Consider the following 22360-nt stretch of genomic DNA (forward strand, 5'->3'; position numbering starts at 1 on the left):
ACCAGAGTGACTGGGCTCAGGGCTCAAAGGTGAGATGACCTACAGCTGGGAGAACTTCTGAGCAGACCAGGAAGGTGGGGAAGTGTAAGTAAACTCAAGTCCTTTTCTTTTCCTACGTGGTCATGAGGGTCTGGGAGGGAGGCATGGCCAAGACTGGATGATGAATAGGAGTAGGAAGGCAGATGAGTGGGGCTGGCTGAGATTTGTGGGTTAGTGACTCGTTCGTCCTAATGGACCAGCTTGCCCTAGTTGCTAGGCCCAGGTCTGGACACAACTCTGGGACCCCTGAGAGCTATCTAGGAATGAGAATTTCAACAAGCATGGCTTTTTCTATATCAGGGCTGGCGCCAAAGTTTTGCGAGGTTGGGCATTTGCTGAGGGGGCCCTACCACAGTTAGGGGGCCCACTGCCAAAAGACCCCTGGACCTGCTCCCCCGTTATACGCCAAAAGCTGCTGGCTCGTTCACCGGCCTCTCACTCTGGCCCAGGAAAAAGCAGTGGTGAGAAAGGAGAGCGATGACAACTTATGTAGCGGCCATCTGACTTGCTAGAAAGCATGTTGTTGGAGCAATAAGGAAGAAGGAGGGGTCCCGCAAAGGGTGCTTTGTCCAAGGGGTCTTACAATATCTGCAACCAGTGCTGAGACCTGTATCACAAATTCAGTTCAGGATCAGCAGGGGAACAGGCATCTATCAGTGGTAGAGCAGCTGGGTTCAATCCCCAATGCATATCGTCCCAATTTTGGGAACCCAAAACAGAGACACACGTCTTCCAGGATGCACTCCCAGGTGTGTCACGTGACCCACGCCTTGCTCTCGTCCCCCCCAAGCACTTTTTTTGGGCAAGAGCAAAGCACAAGAAGAGTGTGTGAGGGCACAGCACCCAAAATGGCGCCCATTATCCCAGGCAAAAAAACAGATGTCCCATTTTTTTCAGGGCCCTTGGTGGGTATGCCAGTGGTATCTCCAGGTAAGAGGCATCTCCTGGTAGGGCTGGGAGAGACTCCCTGCAAGAAACTCTGGAGAACTTTTGCCAGTCATTGTAGACAGTGTTGAACTAGAGCAGTGTTTCCTAAACTTAGGTCTCCAGCTGTTTTTTTAACTACAATTCCCACCATCCCTGACCACTGGTCCTGCTAACTAGGGATGATGGGAATTGTAGTCCAAAAACAGCAGGAGACCCACGTTTGGGAAACATTGAGATGGAGGTATCAATGCTCTGAGAGAGTATAAGGCAGCTGTCCTGGGCCTTTGGCGATGGCAGAACAAGTGCTACAAGCTTGGAGGACTTGGGCAAAAGGCCCTCAGTGGATCTGCCCCCTCTAGGAATGGGCCAGCCTCTTCCTGACCATTCGTTGTGGTCCATTTGCTTATCCTTTCCTCCTGGACAGGGGGAGAGTTTTTATTAGGTTCACATTTATAGGCAAAGCTACTTAATTCACACCTACCGAAACAATATGCAAACGGAAGCACAACCACCCTTCGAAACCTGCTCTTCTCTAAGTTTTGCAGCGTAGCTCTCTAGCCAAATAGTTTGTACAAAAATGCATTTGATAAGGTAAATCGTGCATTTAAAAATGCACATATTACTGAAAACAGCAAAGAAAAATGCATTCTATTAGGGAAAAGTATTTTCCAACAATCTGCATAATTGCACACAGACGTGTATATTATAAGAAATTCACACTAAAATGCTGGTGAATTTTCATAAGCTTTTTTTGGGGGGGGGGAATCATGAAATGGTGTAGAAATGGGGAAAACTCAGTTTAAAACTGGAAAAAAATTATAAAACTGGAACAGATGGGTCCATCCATCCCTACTCTGGACCCAATCCATATTGGCTGAGAAAACCCAGAGCACGCTGCAGGCATAGCTATCGCAAGCTGTGACGTAAGGAAATGAAAAGTGGCAGGGGAAATCCTTTTGGGTCTCCCGACTCTAAAATTCACATGAGCTGTGGAAATTCCAAGCCCTTAAAAACCTCAGCAGCCACAGAGAGTCAGGATAGTTAGCACGTCTTAACATGCAGAATACAAACAACCCTGGCAAGTCAGAAAGAGCCCAGCTACACAGCTTTTGGTTTCAGTCAGACCTAATTCTGGAGTGACTTGTTGAGAGCTTTCTGTCCCCAAAAAGAGAAAGAAAAAACAGCACAAAGTGGTGTCCTGGCAGCCGACCATGTCGTATTCAAGATGACAGGAGACTCGTGCAAACCTCAAAGAGCGGCTCTCTTGTGACAATTCCCCCCCCCCCCTCTACAAACCTTACAAACCTGGGATTCCGCCTGACCCCGGCACATGCAATAGTTATGCAGTCTTAGCAAAGAGACAAGCAGAGCCGTGTTCTTTCCGCACGTATGACAAGACCTGGTTGTGAAATGGCATTGAGACAGGGGTCCTCCTGAGAGTGTTGGACTCCAGCTCCCATCAGCCTCAGCCACCATGGTCATGGCCAGTGTGATGATGGGAGTTGGAGTCCAGCAACATCCCATCCCTGCTTCAAATGGAGGCTATGTAAAATTATTATTACTATTGGAAGTTCTAAATGTTTGAAGTTTTATTGTGTTTTTACATGTGCTGGAAGCCGCCCAGAGTGTCTGGGGAAACACAGCCAGATGGGCAGGGTGTAAATAATAAGATTATTCTTATTCAATACGCTTTGTGAATAAAGAATCAGTGTTGCACAGACAATGTTTAGGTTTATTAAGTTTTAAAGACCACATCTACGCTATACATTTAAAGTGGTATCATACCGCTTTCAACAGTCTTGGCTTCACCCACATAATCTAGGGAACTGTGGTTTGTTGAGAGATGTTAGCAGACCCCAATTTCCCTCACAGAGCTATAATTCCCAGAGAGATTTAAACACCAACTCCTCTTCCAAGGGGATTCTGAGAACTGTACTGGCAGAATCCGGGACCAAGGAGAAGAGTCGGTGGAAGAAGATTGGAAAAAATTTAAAGTTTATCTTCAAAAATATTGCAAAATTAAGGATTGTTAGAAAGATGTTGGGAAAAGGAAATGATGTGGTTTTAGTAGAAATGACATGAAGGATTAAGTAAAAATGAGTTGGTGAAAGAGAGAATGTAAAATTATAGTATATTAAGACAAATTATTAAGATAAAAATAAGGTTGGAAGGATTTGCTGAAATAACAAATTGAATTAGAATACAAAAATGGGAGGTGTGAGGAGGTCAAGGAAATAAGTGAATGTAAGCAAGTGATGTACAGGTTTGATTTGTTTTTCTATCTTTTTTCTTCTGTTTTCTGGCTTTTGATGATGTGTGTGTGTGTGTATATATATATATATATATATATATATATATATATGTATTGTTTCTTCTTTTTTATCATTGATTGTTATTATTTTCTTTTTTTTCTGTAATCTTTAAAACCTTAATAAAAATTTATTTGGAAAAAAAAAGAGAGAACTGTTAGCACTCTTAACAAGATACAGTTCCCAGAATTCTTCAGGGGAAGCCATGATGCGGTCTGATACTGCTTTAAATGCATAGTGCAGGTGGAGCCTAAAATGCATAGGCCATCTCTTCCAATGTGCGAAGTTGCTAGCAGTTAACAATAAATCCGCATAATGGAGGAGCTGTATGTTTGGCTCTCCAGATGTTCTGAATTACAGCTCCCATCATCCCTCGCCATTGCCCGTGCTCGCTAGGACTGATAGGATTTGTAGTTCAGTAACTTCTGGAAGGCCAAAAGTTCCCCACTGTAATCCCAGAGAGCCTTAGGGCACTTCTGCATTATGGACTCAGTGCTGTTCATGGATGCACACCATCCTTGCAGTGCCCTGTAATACTAAGTAATAAACCAAACAACATGGAAACAGCAAACCCAGTTTACATGGAGGAAGAAGTATGGAGTGACACCAGCAGGGTGCAGACATTTCAAAAACCCTGCATGCATGAGCTGTACCAAGTCTGCCACAGCTGCCATGTGGAAGCACGCTAAGGTCACATGCACGCCATTAACTTCTAAAGTATTCATATATTGCTTTAAAAGCTATGGCATCCCACACCGAAAGAATTATGGGAACTGTAGTTTATTTAGGGTTGAGAGAGAGTTGTTAGGAGACTCCTATTCCCTTCACAGAGCTACAAGTTCTCAGAGTGGTTTAGCAGTCCATCCTGCTTCCCAGGGAAGTCTGGGAATCTGTGAGGGGAAGAGGGGTCCTAACAACTCTCGGTAGCCTTAACTACGGTTCCCAGCATAGCTGTCAACCGTCCCTTATTTGGCAGGAAACTCCCTTATCCCAGCGCCGTGTCCTACTGCGGTCCCGGATTGATTTCCCGGGTTTCATGCTCGCCCGGCTCGGAAGGGAAGCAGCGGCTCGGGGTCCTCCGCCGCGAGATAGCGCGCGCATGAGCTGCTGCGTCTCCGTCTCTCCTTTTCCCCCCTCAGGGGCGTGTCGTGAGGAGACGGGTGGCGGTGGGCAGGCGGGCAGGCAGTCCCTCTCTTGCAAGACTTCCGCCGTGCTGCCAGGGGAAGCCGGAGGCGGCTGAGGAGGCGGCCTGAGGGAGGAGGAAGAGGAGGGGATGGGGAGAGACACAGAAGGGCGCCGCAACCGCCTCATGCTGGGCTCGCGGGCAAGAGTCTCTCTTCCTCCCTCCCTCTCTCTCGGGTGGGGAAGGGCCGATGGAACTCCTCGCGCCAGGACGACAGCAGCCCCGATGTGCATAAGCTAAGCAAAATCCCTTATTTTGGCTGCTGATCCCTTATTTTCAAGGCTGCTGGTCCCTTATTTTCAAATCTGTAAGTTGGCAGCTATGGTTCCCAGGATTCTTTGGGGGGAAAGCTTTGACTGTTGAAATGGCATGAGAGTGCTTTAAATGTACTGTGGGGATATGGCTCAGGTCACTAAACCAGTAGCTTTCAAAACTGCCACCTTATGGGAACTTTCTGGCTTGTTTGCTGGGGAATCCCAGGAGCCCCTTGTGCAGTACAAAGGATCATGGTCATAGCTGTCAACGTTTCCCTTTTTTAAAAGGGAAATTCCCTTATTCTGAATAGGATTCCTCGCAAGAAAAGGGAAAAGTTGACAGCTATAATCGTGGTGAAGGATAGGGAGAGCATATTTTAAGGGTTCACTCTCCATTCCCTGACTAGGCCTGTTGGTCTAGTTGGAGTGTGGCCACGAACACAGTCAATACCACTCTCTGGGGCTGCATTGCATGTGGAGATGGACAATGGCAGGCTGCCTGGCTTTGAGGGAAGCTGGAGCACTGTTACTACGGTTTTCGTTGAGGAACCACAGAGTTCACCAGAACACAGCTTGAAAACAGCCACGCCATTGTGAAAGTCAGTACCAAAACCCAGAGACAGCCCAGCTGCCCACCTGAGGTGGAAGATTCAACTTGTGCCCCACCCCCTCCATCACCTTGGCCTGCATAACTGTATGGGCTCTGTCAGCGCAAAACTTAAAAGAAAAAAGAGCCAGCATCTATAAAGCCTGGCGAAAAACAGGCAAGAGAACAGTTAGTGGGGAACCATTGGCCTTTCAAGATGTTGCTTGAACTACAACTCCCATCATCCCTGGCCATCGGCCATGCTTGCAGGGGCTGGTGGGAATTGTAGTCCAGCAATCCCTGGAGGGCCACACCTGAAAGGGAGGGTGAGGAGATTGAATCCTGAGGTAGATTGGCTCACTTTAGGCTGCTGTGGAGGCTGGTCCATTAGGATCAATAGGGCAACCTCAGTCTGGCCTCAGCCAGTACCCACTTCCCCCAGACCCTCCAAGGCTCCCTATTTTCCAGGAACAGTCCTGGATTTACAGAAGCTGTCCTAATCTTTGATTTGGTCCCATGGCAGCCCGCTTTTCCTTAGGATGTCCCTATTTTCATCAGAGAAATGTGGGAGGGTATGGAGTTATCTGACCCCCATGTCATCTGAAGGCAGCCCTGTATAGGGGAAGTTTTTTCAATGTTTCATGTTTTATTATGTTTTTATATATGTTGGAAGCAGCCCAGAGTATCTGGCACAGCCCAGTCAGATGGCCAGGGTATAAGTAGTAAAATTATTATTGTTGTTATTACTTATTATTATTATGGAATAGGAAGTCCCTATTTTCATTAGAGGAGTGTTGGAGGGTGCTTTCTTAGGGTGTTTGTGCTGTCTATCAGTTTGTTCCTCCTCCTCAAACTCAGCGTTGCCCTTGCATAACTCAGCTGAGAGATAGAGAGGGGATGAATATAGATTTACTTGGTCCTGCCTGTCATTGGCTCTGGCTGCCCCTCCTCTTGACCTCCCTGCCACCTGCCCTATCAGTTCCAATGGACACCAACAGCCATTGGTGTTGGGAAATGCCGTTTTTGAAAGCCTCTCCATGTTTATTCCTTCATGAGTTGCCATAATAATAATAATAATAATAATAATAATAATAATAATAATAATTCTCTAGGCAGCTTACCGAGTGAAATAGACAAATTTAAATAACATGCCATCTAGTTTAGAAACCAACCCAGCTATAGCAAATAATAAAATTCACTCATAAAAGCCAACATATATTGGCAGGCAACAATCAAACCTTGAAAAAAGCACACAAAGAACTCAGGCCAATGTAAGTTTCAATAGTGGGAGTGGTTCCTACTCGCAAATTAATAGTCGTAATAAAAACTAATCCATTCCAAAGTATGTATTCTGACAAGGATTACAAACTCAAATAGAGATTCCAAACTCTAACAGAGCTTTTAATAACAAGAACTCCAATTTATTTAACAGATCAAACCTTGGCAGCCAACCAGATAGATAGATAGATAGATAGATAGATAGATAGATAGATAGATAGATATAGCATAACAAAACATATGCTAAAACCTAAAACTGGTAGAATTGTCGTAATTCTGTAATTCCTGGGGGGGGGGGGAGGGATGACATCAATTGTGTTAAAAGATATTAGAGATGCTAAAAGATCTGAGAAGACAAAAACAAAGTCTTTGGTGCTGAAAAATCACTGACAGACACAGCAGCCCTCTTTCTCACAAGAGATTGGCGCAGAGACGGTTCAAGCTTCTGAAAAGTCACCGCTCCTTGCATGTTGCCCTTCCTGAAGGAGGCTGGATCCCACCCTGCTTCTGTGTTTGTTTTCTACCTGCAGGGTCGTTTCCATGAAAAGGAATGCCAGATATCTCCTGACTATTTAAACAGGACTGCCATACGTCCGGGCTTTCAAAGGTGGAATTGACGTCTGGGTGGGGAAGGTGACACATTGTCCTGGATCTTAGGCAAGTCAAACTGAAAAAATGCAGGTTTTTTGGCGTTTTTGTTTAAAAGAGCTCAACAACTTTGGGGTGTTCCTAAATAAAGCTCAACAACTTTCGAGGTTGTAAGAGCCTGCATCATATGGCTTCTCCATCTGATAATATCAGATGGATGTTAGCCTCTTCTTGAAATACGGCAACCCTGCTTTAAGGTGATATGTTGCTGCTTTAAATGTATATCGTGGGGTGGGGGTTGGGGGGGGGAGGGAATGGCAGCACAGAATGGAAATAGCCAGAGCCACACATCCTTAATCACATTCTGGCATTTGCCACAGAAGAAAGTGTTGCCCTGCCATGGCAACAACTAGATCCGACCACAGGAGGGCGTATTGAAGCTGAAATTGTCACAGTTCAGAGACAGTTAACTGTGCCAGTTTTTCAATGAAAGCACCACAGGAGAATGAGCTTGGAGAAGCCATCTGATGCAGGCTCTAACAACTGTTCGAAAGAGAGAAAATATAAGCATTGCTGCGTCTTGTATAAATTTTTGGTTTTCCAAAGGTACATGTAGGGCAAACAACTAGAATGGAGTCCAAAGACTCTCCTTGGGAAATTAGGTTTAAAAAAAGGTATCATTTTCCTTTGCCACAATCCTTTTTCACTGGCCTCAATGTATTGTCCAGCATTCAGGGGTGGTTTGACCATTAGGGCAGATGGGGGGGCACTGCCCCACCAGCGTCAGTCAACCCTCTTACTTGCAACCACTCCAGAGGATTGTAGTATCAGCTAAGTCTCTCCCCCCTTTTCTAATACGTTTTATTCCATTTTGAAAACTTAAAACACATCAACTTCAAATTCAGCATACATTTTTATTTCAAAATAAGCAGGGTGGCTTCCCACCCTTACCTTACTGTGGCGTTTTTGTTTCCACCCATAATCTGCTGCATTTTATGTCAAACTCTAATAACATATTTCCTCTGTTACACTTATTTGCCCTTCTTAATCCGCTGCTCATAATTCAAACCCTTTCAAAATTCATTTGACTACAGTTCTTTCTCAGGTATTCCAAAAAGGGTTTCCATTCTTCATTATAAACTGTCAGCTAAGTCTCAACGTTGCCCCTTGTAGAAATAAGCAAGGATGATGATGGGGAATTCGTTGGTTCTGCCTGTCATAGGTTCTGGGCTCCACCTCCAGTATGGAGCCTTGGGATATGGGTGGCGCTGTGGTCTAAACCACTGAGCCTAGGGCTTGCCAGTTGGAAAGTCAGCAGTTTGAATCCCTGCAACGGGGTGAGCTCCCGTTGCTCGGTCCCAGCTCCTGCCAACCTAGCAGTTCGAAAGCACGTCAAAGTGCAAGTAGATAAATAGGTACCGCTCCGGCGGGAAGGTAAACAGCGTTTCTGTGCACTGCTCTGGTTTTGCCAGAAGCAGCTTAGTCATGCTGGCCACATGACCCAGAAAAACTGTCTGCAGACAAACGTTGGCTCCCTTGGCCAGTAAAGCGAGATGAGTGCCGCAACCCCAGAGTTGTTCATGACTGGACCTAATGATCAGGGGTCCCTTTACCTTTACCTCCCCCAAAGGTTCAGAGAAGGACAACCCAAATTATCAAGGGGGGTGAAAGGACTCCCCTGTGAGGACAGATTATAGCATTTGGGGCATGATAGAAGCACATAAAATTATACATAGCACAGAGAAGTAGTTCTTCTCCCTCGAAATGCTAGACCTTTGGGGACCCAAAGAAGCAGAATGTTGGAAGACGCAGGACAGACAACAGAAATTCCTGCATTGCATGGCGTTGGGCTGAATAACCCTCAGGCTCCCTTCCAACTCTTCAGTGATTCCTTCTTCACAAACCACAGCGTTAAACTACAGAATTTGCTCCCAAAAGAAGCAGTGATGGGTCACCAAGTTGGATGGATTTGAAACAGGCTTAGGCAAACCCATGAATAGTATCAAGAGCTGCTTGGGAGGATGCTTATGAATGCCAGTGACTGGAAACAGCTGGGAGGGGGGGAAGAGAGGTTCAGGCTGTCCATGGGCATGTGGCTGGCCGGCAGGGGTGCCAACTTGAACAAAACGTTGGGGGGCCCAGTTAAGCCCGTCACCACATGATCAACCACAAGACACGCACACACACACACACAGCATTTGAATGCCAGTGCCCATGAACTTTGGGGGTCCAAGGCCCCCTCAGATAGTTCATGGCATAGCTGTCAACTTTTCCCTTTTTTTAAGGGAAATTCCCTTATTCCGAATAGGATTCCTCGCAAGAAAAGGGAAAAGTTGACAGCTATGGTTATGGGCAGGGAAGCAAAGGGACCTCAGCCCCTAGGAGTTAGCTCCTATGTTGGCCACTGTGAGAACAGGATGCTGGAGATTGAAATTTAAGATTGAAAAAAAGAAGAAGAGAGAACTAAGGCCACATTCATTACATGCCTTTATAGCAGTACCACGCCACTTTAAACAGCCATGGCTTCCCCCAAGGAATTCTGGGATCAGTAGTTCATTAAGGGTTCTGAGACATTTTAGGAGGCCCCTGTTCCCCTCCCTAGAGCTACAGTTCTCAGAGTTCCCTGTGAAGAGGGGTTGGTTGTTAATCCACTTTGGCAGTTGTAGCTCTGAGGAGGGAGAGAAGAGTTTCCTAATGACTCTTGGCACCCTTAACAAACCACAACCCCAGAATTATTTGGGGGGAAGCTATGACTGTTTAAAGTGATATGATACTGCTTTAAATGTACAGTGGTACCTCGGGTTACATATGCTTCAGGTTACAGACTCTGCTAATCCAGAAATATTACCTCGGCTTAAGAACTTTGCTTCAGGATGAGAACAGAAATCGTGCTCCAGCGGCACAGCAGCAGCAGGAGGCCCCATTAGCTAAAGTGGTGCTTCAGTTTAAGAACAGTTTCAGGTTAAGAACGGACCTCCGGAACAAATTAAGTACTTAACCCGAGATACTACTGTATGGTGAGATTGTGGGCTAAGAGAAACCCACCCCTGGTACCCTTCTTTGTGGTCCCCCAGTTCCCCTTTTGCAGAGAGTGAGCCTGGAGCCATTGCCCCTTCAGTGGGATTTTCACTCTACCCCTCTCTATTTCCACAGTCTTCCTGGGTTGTCATGCTGTGTGCAAAGGATGAGTTCTTGGACGAGCTCTTGCAAAAGTGCGTATCCTGCAATGTCACATGTCACCCGCGCCCATTTCAAGGATGTGCCGATGCCTGCAGTGAGTGTCCTGGGAACATGTGCTGTTTTATATTTTTTTTAAGTTGCAATATTTGCGTGCCTCTTTTCAACCATGCTGCTCCCAGATCCTGGAATCAGATCCGCTGACATCAATTGCTGCATTCCCATTGCAATGGCAGCTCAGAAATAGCCCTTGATGGTCCCAGAGAAAGATAACCTCTCCCAGCTCCTGGCTTGCTTTCCTGGAAAAATGGTGGTATAAATTTTTTTTGTAAAAAAAAGAGAGAGAAAAAAGAGGATGTTCATTTGCATAAAATTTGCACAAAAACTGAATATGTTAATTTGTAAGCTTAAATGAAAAATGTGTGACTATGATTTAATATTGCATTTCTCTGTCCTGGGGAAATGGGCAGCCAAGTGAGCTGTGTGTATTGCACAGTCTGCTGTTCAGGTGCTACTAATCTTTGATGGGAAGCTGAAAGGGCCCTTGCCCTCCTTTCTAAAGGGTATTTATTGGTGTTGCCAGACCTCCAGTCTGACCTGAAGTCTCCAGGTGTGCCTGGCCCCCTGTAGATGTCAGATGGAGGTGAATCTCCAGGTGGACAAAAGTCCCTTTAATAATAATACATATTATTAAGAAGACTTACATGCAGCTTGCAAGCTTACAAAGCCCAGCAGGAGCCAGCTACAAATTGTAGCATACTCGGAGGTGGGGAACGACTGCCCCCCCAATTAACTTCCATCTCCAGGGCCCATCCTGTGACATCACCAGGGGCCACCCTAGCTCAGAGGTTTGGGATGTGAAACCTCAGGGTTTGGGATGCTCCTGATTTGACAACTCTAGTATTTATCTTTTGGCCAGACTTGGACAGGACAGCCCTTCAAATAGGGAGCTCCACCAAGAAGGAAAGAAACTCTAGGGTTGGAGAGGGGGTGTTTTCATCAGAGTCCTCTTCCAGAGTCCACCAGATGTTCCCAGTGGTGCTCAGCCTTGGTCAACATACTTTCCAAAGGGAGCTTGTCGCAGCAGGAGCGGGAGACACCCATAACTCTTCAGCAGCCTGATTCATCTCTGACTCTTGGCCTACTCTCCTGAGTCAGCTTCTGCTTCTGGACTTTGCTCTGTCACAGGCTCCCCCAGCTCACTAAGCCCTGTTACCTCTTCAGTTTCCAATACCTCATCCTCCCAGTCTTCTCCCTCTGTGGTGTAGTGGTTGAGAGCGGTAGATTCGTAATCTGGGGAACCGGGTTCGCTCCCCCGCTCCTCCACATGCAGCTGCTGGATGACCTTGGGCTAGTCACACTTCTCTGAAGTCTCTCAGCCCCACTCACCTCACAGAGTGTTTGTTGTGGGGGAGGAAGGGAAAGGAGAATGTTAGCCGCTTTGAGACTCCTTCGGGTAGTGATAAAGTGGGATATCATATCCAAACTCTTCTTCTTCTTCTTCCTTGTGACCACTCATTGTTGTCCCACCACCAATCTCGGGGATCTGAGCCTTTGTCTCTTGGGGGTTCCCCAGATGGTAGCTCCCACTACTCCTCAGTGCCCAGCCAGTCCATGACATTGACCTTGGGTCAGTCACTAACCAGCCTAACCAGCTTCACAGGGTTGTTGTAAGATTCAAGGAGGCGGCGAAGAACCACGCATCCCCCCTTGAAGGAAAGGTGGGCTATAAATGCAATTCAATAATAATTTCCAGAGCAAGAAGCATATTTTCTTTGTTTGAAAAGGTTTTAATCAATCGGTGTATGGCTAATTGAATATAGCTGCAACCCTAATTGGAATTGGCATGGGTTATGGAGCTCATTTACGAAGAGGGATGTTGAATCTGCGACTCTCCGTGTATTTTGAACTACAACTATTATCATCCCTGACCACGAAGACTGGGGTTGATAGCAGCTGGAGTCTAACCGCATTGGGAGTGCCACAGACTCCCCCATCCCCGTCACAACAAAATATTATAATGAGCTAATTTATGAAGCCCATAAAAATAATCACAATCCCTATTTATCACCACTTATTTCTGACAACAAGCGCTTTGCAACATCTGAAGGGCGCGTCAGCCATGCTTGGTAGATGCAGGCTGATTTAACAGCTGGCAATAGGTGCAAAAAGCTTCACGGAATAAGGTGAACCGGCTGGCAAGCCAGATGCTCCAGCAGTTCAGTGGTGAGAGGAGAGCAATCCCTCTTCCAGCTTTCGCCAACCTCAAGGATGCTGCTGTTCCCATGGCAACATGAGCCGGTAGCCAATGAACTGCAGGCGGGCCCAAGATTGGACTGGAGAAAATGCTGACTCGTGACTGGAGCATCTCGCTCGTTATTTATTTAATACAATGGATGCAAACCCTGTTTTGTCTCCTCAGGTTCCTTGGACTGCAGCAAACATGAGGGCTTCTACTACGACTGGCTCCTGAGGCAGTGCTTCAGTTGTGTTTCTATCTGTGGGCAGCACCCCAGGGAATGCAACCCTTTTTGCAAAAGTAAGCGCCTGGGATGAATGGGCCACATCAGAGCTGGAAAGCAGGGTTTTCCTCACTGGATTCTCAGCCCCAGATGATACCGCCAGGCATATAGAGAGAGCGTTCTCTCTCAGAGTGTAAATACAGCTCAACTCCCTCCCGCCCCGCCCAGACGCAACACTTCAGAATTAGATTACAGAGCTTCTGTGTCAGAGGATACCTGTATAAACCAAAACGTTGGGGGATAAAGGACAGAATTCTATGCTGCTGCTAAGATCCAGTGTACGCTATGGCTTTAAAGCACATTTGAGGCACATCCTTCCCCTCAAAGAATTCTGGGCACTGTAGTTTGTTAAGGGTTGCTGGGAATTGCAACTCTGTGAGGGGGAAACTACAGTGCGCAAAATTCTTTAAAGGTATAGCGTGTACGGCTGATGTGCCAACACACCAGGCAGATTGGGGGTGGGGGTGGGGAATAGTGTGATGTGTGTGTACAAAGTAAGATTTAGCTTTTGCCTCTGGCCTGTGGCTCTCGGAAGGTTTCCCAGCACAGAATGTGGCCATTGGACTGGTAAAGGTTCCTGATCCCTGCGTTAGGCACTGTACACAGGATGTTGACCAAAGCTCCATGGAGGATTCCTGCTAGATAAGCAGCTGTTGACCTCGTTGCCCCTCCATTGACTTTCAGAGGATGCTACACCTACCTTACCAGCAGTGGCTGCTCTCCAGGGTGTCCAGTGCAAGATGGACAGTGTGTGTGACCAGCGGATGGTCATCTACATGGTCTTGGGCATCTGTCTGTGTACTCTGCTCTTCTCCTTGCTGTTGACTTGGGTTCACTTTAGGAAATGGGTGGATGTGGCTATCTGCCAAGCCGGTACCATTGCTTGCCGGAAAGGAAATGACAGCCCCAAAGGTAAATGCTTTCTATCATTTGAGTTCAGATTTCTCAACCCACCCCAAACGCAGAATCTACATTGTCCAGCATAGAATCGGGTCAGATCTACAGATGTATCAGAAACAGGTGGTGGGAGGCAATAAAGGACTCGCTCACAAATTTATTGACAGTTGCACGAGTTATTATAGCTAGGAAGTGGAAGGGGCAGCAGAATATAAAATGGAAGAATGGTATAGAGGTGTGGGATATAGCTATTAATGATAAATTAACATGTGCCATTAAGGTAAGACGGTGGAATATGCAGGAGGAATGATTTTGAGGAGATATGGAGGACGTTTGTAGAATTTGTACTGTTAAAATGGAAAGGGGTTAAACCGTCGCAAGAGGTGTTGAATTTTTGGGAGGTTGGATAGTTACAATGGAATGGTCTCAGTGGTAGGGTGCACATTTTTATTCTTATTTATTTATGATTATTACTTTGTCAAGATAAATAAAATAAAATAAAATAAAATGAATCAGGTAGTGGGGAGGACTGTACGCTTTAGATAAGTAGGTGTGGCAATCACATTGGTATATGCTCCTCCTATTTTATTTTTTTTAAGCTTTCCCCACAAGAGGAAAAGCAGAGCGTAAAGTTGGCTGAGTTAGAACTCTTAACTGCAGTGAGGTTTGTCTGAAGAATGTTAAAAGCTACGATTCCCCACTGAAGTCTAAAGGAGCACAGTCTACTTTCAGACCTCAGCATTCTGCTTTATCAAAGGTTGTGTTTATGCCACAGTAAACTCTTCTGGTCTAAAGATGTAACCCACAGTAAATTAATCTATTAGATTAATAGAAAAGCTGGCATTAATTAAATTTTTTGAAACATTTAATATTTCCCCCCCAAAAGTGACATACACAGGACAGAGAATGCTTTCATCTGTTCTGGCAGGCACTAACACCCTCCCCCCACCCAATAAATAATAATTTGGTTCTCTCCCACCCACCCCTTTTATAATTGTTTACCCATATGTGGATTTCTGTATTTCACTACTTTAAGTGATCAAGTGCCTATAAGAAATCAAACAAATCTCTTTCAATAGAGGACAGCCCTAAACACACACACACACACACACACACACACACACTCCTGTGCCAAGAAAAACTGTATAAATTATTTAACCCACTTAAAAACATGCTCGCTTGTTTCCTGCTTCTGTTAGGCCAGGGGGACTTTGCAGGAAACTCTGAAGATAATGGAAGCCCCACACTCCCATCTCCAAAGCACACACTCACCACCAAAAAACTTCCCTAGCCCACACCCCATCTCCTCAGACCTCCCTGGTCTACAATCTTCAAGTGTGTCTTTGCCACCAGGACTTGCAACCTTTCCCAAAGCAAAATTCAGGCTTTGTAGGCTGCTGGATTCCTCACTCAACGGTGGCTTGCCTTGTGTAGGGTTGCCAGGCCAGGAGCATCCCAGACCCCGAGATTTCAGAGATCTAGAAACCTGAGATCTAGAAGCAGCCTCCGGTGGTGTCACATCAGTGAACCTTGGAGATGGAGGTTAATTGGGAGGGGGAAATGGAAGAAGGCAGCCAACACACATCCAGACTCACATCCACAGTCGGTTCCCGCTGGGCAGAAGCTTGCAATATGCATACACATACACAGTCTTCTTAATACTATTAAATGCACTCTGATGCCAGCGCTCCACTTGCCACCTGCAGGGAGCCAGAGTGAGGCCTGGAAGCTTGGCAAACCTATCACCATGCCACTGCCTCTTCTCATTTACATTTTCAGCCTCATAGAGGCCTTTTCCCCCCTAATGCATTTGTCTTTTATCTATGGCATTGCTATTTACTGCATTCACAGCCTCCAAGGAGCTCCAAGTTCATGGTTCTCTCTCCCCCTGCCCCTTGCCAATCATATTCCCGCAAGATTGCGGGATAGGTTAGTCTCGAGAGACTGGCCCAAGGTCAGCCCGTGAGCTTTGTGGCTGAGTGGGGACTTGAACCCTGGTCTCCCAGATCCCAGTCTGACACTCTCAAGAGCTATACCACACTGGTCTTCAACTGGAAGGAAAGATTCCACAAGTAGCCTATGCCACAGGTCGCTGCAACAACCACCCCTTTATCTCCCCTCCACTTTTATTTTCTTACTTTTAAAAATTACAGTGATCGGGAGAGAAAGGAGAAAAACAGAGGAAAGTACCATTCCACCTTATGCTCAGGCTGGGGGTGCCATTGTTTATGTAGTCAAAACAGCATTGCTCATGCACAACAGGGAGTTTGGGGACTGGTGGAACCCCCTGGTTTGCAGCAGCGCAAGAAAGGGAAGGAACACCCCCCTCAAAAAAGAGCCTTCATGCTACAACATTTTATTACAGGTCCCAGCTGTGCAGCTAAAAAAAAAATGACACTAGTATGTACTCTACAGGGTTAGGCTTTGACATTAATTCTTGCTTCCCTGTGGAGTAGTTCTGTAAAGGGGAAAGGGCTCTCCCAAGCGGGAAAGAGATTGATGGGGGAAATAGGGGCATTTCGGGATCAAATCAGAAGCAGGGATGGCTTTTGTAATTCCTGGCCTGTCCCTGGAAAATAGGGACACCTGGGAGGGCATGCGAAGCAGTTAAAACTGGCATAAAACCAACAGATGTACCCCAAGCAGTGAAAGGTATTGTTTAGCGCACACTGTTCCTCCTCTTAAGCTCAGGACAGTGTGCAAGATTCTATTCTGCCCCCCAAACCTCACAGCAACCCAATCATTCTCTCACGCCTTTCCCAGCCTCCTCAGATACCCTTTGTGCATTGTGGCATCCATTCCACTCTGTTGTGTTTCTTTTGGTGTGGAGGCCTCAGCAAATGCCCAGCTTTATTGCCTTCTGGAGGGATTATAAATATAATGGATAAACATGCCCTCCAACATTTCTCCAATGAAAATGGGGACAGGGTTGCTCCAGCGACTCTGGACATCTCCCAACATATATAAAAACATAATAAAACATTAAACATTTTTTAAAAAAACCCTTCCCTGTACAGGGCTGCCTTCAAATGTCTTCTAAAGGTTGTATAGTTAGTTATCTCCTTGGCAGAACTACATACCCTCCAAAATTTCTCCAATGAAAATAGGGACCCATAACCTCCAATATTTCTCTGATGCAAAATAGGGACGTCCTAAGGAAAAGTGGAACATTCCGGGATAAAACCAGAAACCAGGATGGCTTCTGTAAGTCTGGGACTGTCCCCAGAAAGTAGGAACACTTGGCCTGGATAAATAAAGGCCCAAACCTCATGCAGTGATTTTGATGGCTGAGCTGAGATTTGAACTCGTGTCTTCATGCTCCTTACCTGATACTGCCTGCCACACCACACTGGCAGCTTCTGGGAAGACTGCCACTTTAATGCACATGGGCTTATTTTTCAGAGTGTCTAATGGAAGCAGGGAGCGTGGGGAGCGGATCCAGCGGCAGCCAGACACCAGAGCCCATTGAAACCTGCGGCTTCTGCTTCCCTGAAGCAAGCCCTGCTGTTCAAGAAACCAGGGCGTGTCACAGGACTTACCAAGCCGGGATGGAAGGGAGTCCCGCCGTGGCAGGGACTGCTGGCACAGGGAGTATGGGAACCATTCCTACCCCTGAAGATGGGCACTTCCAAATTATCTGCTCTCCCTCGCAAGAAAAGATGCAGGTGAATTGAGATACCGGGCAATGAGATACTACAGGACCATAGCCGCCCCTCCACACTAGAGCAAAGCTGCGTGAATTTTCCAGGTTCTTCCTCCACACAATTCCCCTGGGAAGGCCTCCTTACACAAACTGCAGAATCCAGCAGGTAAAACAATTCCTGGACTCAGCCACTTCAGGACTGCAGGTGGCAGCGATTTGCATGCCTGAATTCTACCCCCCTTGGAAAGACCTCCCCACATACAGAAAGCCAGGGCTTCAGGAATAAGTTTTGTAGCCTAGTCTTCTCTCTTGACAATACCTGCTACTTACATTAACAGTTAGGAAGTCTTTCCCTGCTCTCCTCTCTGCACATGTTCTAAATCAGCAGTGGGCATGACATCCCAGGGGGAAAGCCCTTCATTGCCTTTCTTTCAAAACAAAAACAAAAACCAGCAGCTAGTGAAGAAAGCCTAATTCTTTATCTGTTCACAGGAATAGGACAAGTGTTGAGAGCGCTTGAATGAAAGATCACGTTTCTACTGACCCCAATTTCAAATAAACATGCCTTACTTTCTGCAATACGTGCCACAGCAATCATTCACAGGTATATAAAAATCAGATATGCCTTTATTTTACACACCACTTTTTCCTCAAAGGAGTAGTGTACATGGTTCCCCTCCTCATTTAATCATTTCCCCAAGTAATCTGAGACTCTGCAGGCATGCCTGCCTTTGCTCTTCCCACTTCATGCCTCCCTTGGTTCTGGGAGACCAGGGAAGAGGGGAGCTTGTCGCAGCAGGAGGGGGAGGCAACTTGGCTTCCTCGCCAGCCAGACTGATCTCTGCCTCTTGTCTCCCTCCTTTCCTGCTTCTGCTTCCATTTCTGCATCTGAACTTCTCTCTGCCACAGACTCTCCCAGCTCACTAAACCCTGTTAGCTCTTCAGCTTCTGACACCACCTCCTCCCCGTCTTCTCCCTCTGACCACTCATTAACATCCCACCACCAATCCCCAGACTTTGAGCCTTCTACCCTTGGGGGTTCCCCAGCTGGTTCCTCGGCGTCCAACCAGTCGATAACACCCTTGGGGTTCTTTGCACGATTCTATTATTTCAATGGCACTCACTTGCAAATCCTGCATGCTTAGCCCTGCAGCTGAAAGACGTATTTTTTTAAACCTTCCCTAAAGAGTGGCATGAAATGAGCCAGCTTCAATAGGACTGCTAATAAATCCCATCACAGCTACATGGCAGGCTTCTCGCCATCCTAAAAAGTACATCAGCTCTGAGTCATTTTGCCATTGAAGACTTTACTGTACTCAGGCATCCCTTGGTCTACATCTTGCTAGATTTCGTGCTAAAGCCTAAGAAACCTACTGGATAGGCAGATTCCCGGGGAAATGGTTGCACAACACTTTGCACCGGGGCCCAATTAGGCATGCCTATTTGAAATGTTTCGGGAGTGTAGAGAGCTACGATCACTGCAAAGGCTCAACAATCTCAAACACTTTTTCGAGAGGCAGTGGAAAGCAGTTGCGGAGTTAGAGCAAAAACGTAATGTCAGAGGCAGATGAGTATAGTTTAACATGCAAACGCCTTTCCTTGCCCTCCAAAAAGCAGCTTATGAAGTACAGTGACGTAGGAACATTGAGAAGATCCCTGCTGAATCAGGCCAAAGGCCTATTTAGTCCGGGAGCCTGTTCTCAGTTGCCAGCCTGATGCCTCAATTCAAAGTCTGCAAGCAGGTCATGAGTGCAACCCCACTCTATGGTTCTCAGCATCTGGTATTCCCAGCCACTGGGGAAGGAGCGGTCCCCCCCCCCCCCAGAAATGGGAAACTTGAGGCGGGCCTGGGGAGATCAGGACAGACTGTCAGAATGTTTTGTACGGAGGTGTTGAAATGGCGTCTGTCTACTTTTATGGCTCTTGGATGAGTGTAAAATCCACACAGAATATAACAACGTTTGTCTTCAACCCGCTTGTGGAGATTATCAGAGATCACAAATAAAGGAATATATGGTAACAACAAGAAGATGAGGAAAACAACAGAGAAGATTGAACAGAACTGTGAATATTATTTTGACAGAACTGTGTAATTAAAGCAGCAGCAAGAGAGATGATTGGATCCCTTTCAGAGCTCGAAGCATGGGTACCCCCAACAAAAAATTTAAAGATTTGGCTGTGTAATTTGGAATTATTGTGATTTGGAATTAATGTGATGTGATTGGCCTGTTAATAAAAATTATTTAAAAACAAAACAGAAATTGGGAAACTTGTAATCTTTCAGGTGCTTTAGCACAACTGCTCCCACCCTCCCTGTCCATATTGGCTGGGACTGATGGGAGATTATTTATTTTAATTGTCAGGAGCCAAAGTCAGCAAAGAAAAACATGGTCTCAGTGAAGTCAACTCTTTATTGAAGAAACCGAAAACAGCGTAGGCCTAGCGATTTCAGCAACTCTTCCCAGTAGGTCTTGCTCCCACATGGCAGTAGAGAGGACCAAAGGCCCCTTGCTTTCTCAGCATCAACTAGGAATCCTCCTCTCCAGAGTCTTTCCCACACAGTCTCAGGCTGCACCTGTGCCTTCTTCATTTCTCTGCAAGTTCTAGGAGAGGGGTGTGTGTGGAGAGCTGGTTCCAGCCACGGCAAGATGTGGATCCCTGTATCACTCTGTCCCAACCCCACACCCCAGGGAGGAGATTTAGAATGAACACACAGCTGGAAAGAAAAGGGTTAAATGCTTGCCCCCCCCTCCCCTTTCTTCTTATCGATCCAGTCTTCTATGGCTTCCTTTCTTGACTGGGGTAGGAGCCCCACGAAACACAAATCCCTCCACATATATTGAGACTGTCAACACATGTAAATCACTTCCAATACTTGGAAGTTCATTATAGTAGTGGGTTTTATGGTCGAAAGCGGGCCACGCCCCAGTCACCACCAGCACACCACCAACTACATACGGTTTCTTTGGACTGAAATGCTCCCCAGCAGAACAAAGACAAGTTGATCCATCAGTTGTAAATAAAGCACATTCCCAGAGATGCTATTTAATTCAGCATCCGCTCGCCCTCGGGCAGGCCTCCCCCTGGTTACCAGGCAACCGGAGCAATAGCACTGCCCAGGCATGTGAGCGGATGTTAGGATGGCAACTCTTCCTTCCAGTGCTCACTGTGCGGCGGGCTGGAAGGAGAAGCCCACGATGCTAAAAGAGACAATGCAGCCTGTATTGTCCGAATTTCAAATGGGCATGGCTTGTCGTCAAGGAGTGCTTTCAAAATAATGATAAACTGGGGGGGAGGGGGTTGGAAGAGACTGAGCTAAACCACATCTCTTCCCCACCACCTGCATTTGAAAAGCACAACCGAAACAGAAGAGTTGGAACATAAAATGCCAAAAGGTAACCTCGAATTAATTAAAACATGCTTATAAAAAAAGGGATTGCACAATATATTTTAAGGGTGTTGTGGGTTTTTTTGATGATCTCGCTAAAGTGACCCATTAAAGGTAAAGGTACCCCTGCCCGTACGGGTCAGTCGTGTCCGACTCTAGGGTTGTGCGCTCATCTCACTTAAGAGGCCGGGAGCCAGCGCTGTCCGGAGACACTTCCGGGTCATGTGGCCAGCGTGACGAAGCTGCTCTGGCGAGCCAGCACCAGCGCAGCACATGGAAACGTCATTTACCTTCCCGCTATAAAGCGGTACCTATTTATCTACTTGCACTTAAGGGTGCTTTCGAACTGCTAGGTGGGCAGGAGCTGGGACCGAAAGACGGGAGCTCACCCCACCGCGGGGATTTGAACCGCCAACCATACGATCGGCAAGTCCTAGGCACTGAGGTTTTACCCACAGCGCCACCCACGTCCCTGTGACCCACTGGAAGATGACAAATAGTTCTCCTTCTTCCATGTTATGTTTGACAGTGGGTCACACCATACATTTAAAGCAGCATCAAACCACTTTAAAGAGCTATGGCTTTTTAAAGGATTCCAGGAGGTAAGACTGCAGAGTTGTTAGGAGAGACCGCTATTCCTCCCCTAGAACTATGATTACCTGAGTGGTTTGACAATCAATCCTTCTTTGCAGGGAATTCTATAACTTGTAGCCCTGGGAAGTGGAATGTGGCATCCTAGAATCATGGAATTGTTGAGTTGGAAGGAATCTTGAGGGTCATCTAGTCCAACCCCCTGCAATGCAGGAATCTCTGCTGAAGCATCCATGACAGGTGGCCACCCAATCTCTGCTTAAAAACCTCCAAGGAAGGAGAGTCCACAACCTCCAAAGGGAGTTCATTCCACTGTCAAACAGCTCGTACTGTCAGAAAGTTCTTCCTGATGTTTAGTCAGAATCTCCTTCCTTGCAACTTTTATCCACTGGATCAGGACCTATCCTCCAGAGGAGAAAACAAGCTTGCTCCATCTTCCATGTGACAGCCCATTAGTTATTTAAAGATGGCTACCATATCTCCTCCCTCCAGGCTAAACATATCCAGCTCCCTCAACCATTCCTCACAAGGCTTGGTTTCCAGACGCTTGATCATCTTGCTTGCCCTCCTCTGCACTCATTCCAGCTTGTACATAACCTTAGTAAATTGTGGTGCCCAGAACTGGATTCAGTACTTCAGGTGTGGTCTAACCAAGGCAGAATAGAGTGGCATTGTTACTTCCCTTGATCAGGAAACTACCGTATTTACTCGAATAATGTGCACCTTTTTTTGGCCAAACTACTTCACGAAAATGAGGGTGCACATTAGATTTGATGATGGTTTCAAGGTTTTGAAAATTGAGGTGCACATCAGATTTGCGTAAATACGGTATACTCCTGTTGATGCAGTCTAGAATAGCATTCGCTTTCTTTGCTGTTTCATCACATTGTTGACTCAGTTAAGCTTGTGGTCAACTAAGACTCCTAGATCTTTGTCACGTGTACCGCTGGCAAGCCGTCTTATGGGATGTGGGTGGCG

At 46.4% G+C, this 22360-nt stretch overlaps 1 protein-coding gene across 1 annotated transcript; it reads left to right on the forward strand.

Moving 5' to 3' along the window:
• Window positions 1-19639, forward strand: TNFRSF13B (TNF receptor superfamily member 13B). The gene is made up of 5 exons (XM_081840380.1): window positions 1-84; window positions 10318-10438; window positions 12764-12880; window positions 13548-13775; window positions 17163-19639. Exons 2-5 carry the CDS (start codon window positions 10333-10335, stop codon window positions 17432-17434), a joined length of 723 nt encoding a protein of 240 aa, XP_081696506.1. The 5' UTR covers window positions 1-84; window positions 10318-10332; the 3' UTR covers window positions 17435-19639.
• Window positions 19640-22360: the final 2721 nt, after the last annotated feature.

Source organism: Podarcis erhardii, assembly GCF_964252035.2.
Source record: "Podarcis erhardii genome assembly, chromosome: 14".
Lineage (NCBI taxonomy): Eukaryota > Metazoa > Chordata > Lepidosauria > Squamata > Lacertidae > Podarcis > Podarcis erhardii.

Coding starts and splice junctions, on each gene's coding strand:
- TNFRSF13B (XM_081840380.1), top strand. CDS start 10,333: ATGCTGTGTGCAAAGGATGAGTTCTTGGACGAGCTCTTGCAAAAGTGC. Junction 10,439..12,763: donor AGGATGTGCCGATGCCTGCA/GTGAGTGTCCTG, acceptor TTGTCTCCTCAG/GTTCCTTGGACTGCAGCAAA. Junction 12,881..13,547: donor ATGCAACCCTTTTTGCAAAA/GTAAGCGCCTGG, acceptor ATTGACTTTCAG/AGGATGCTACACCTACCTTA.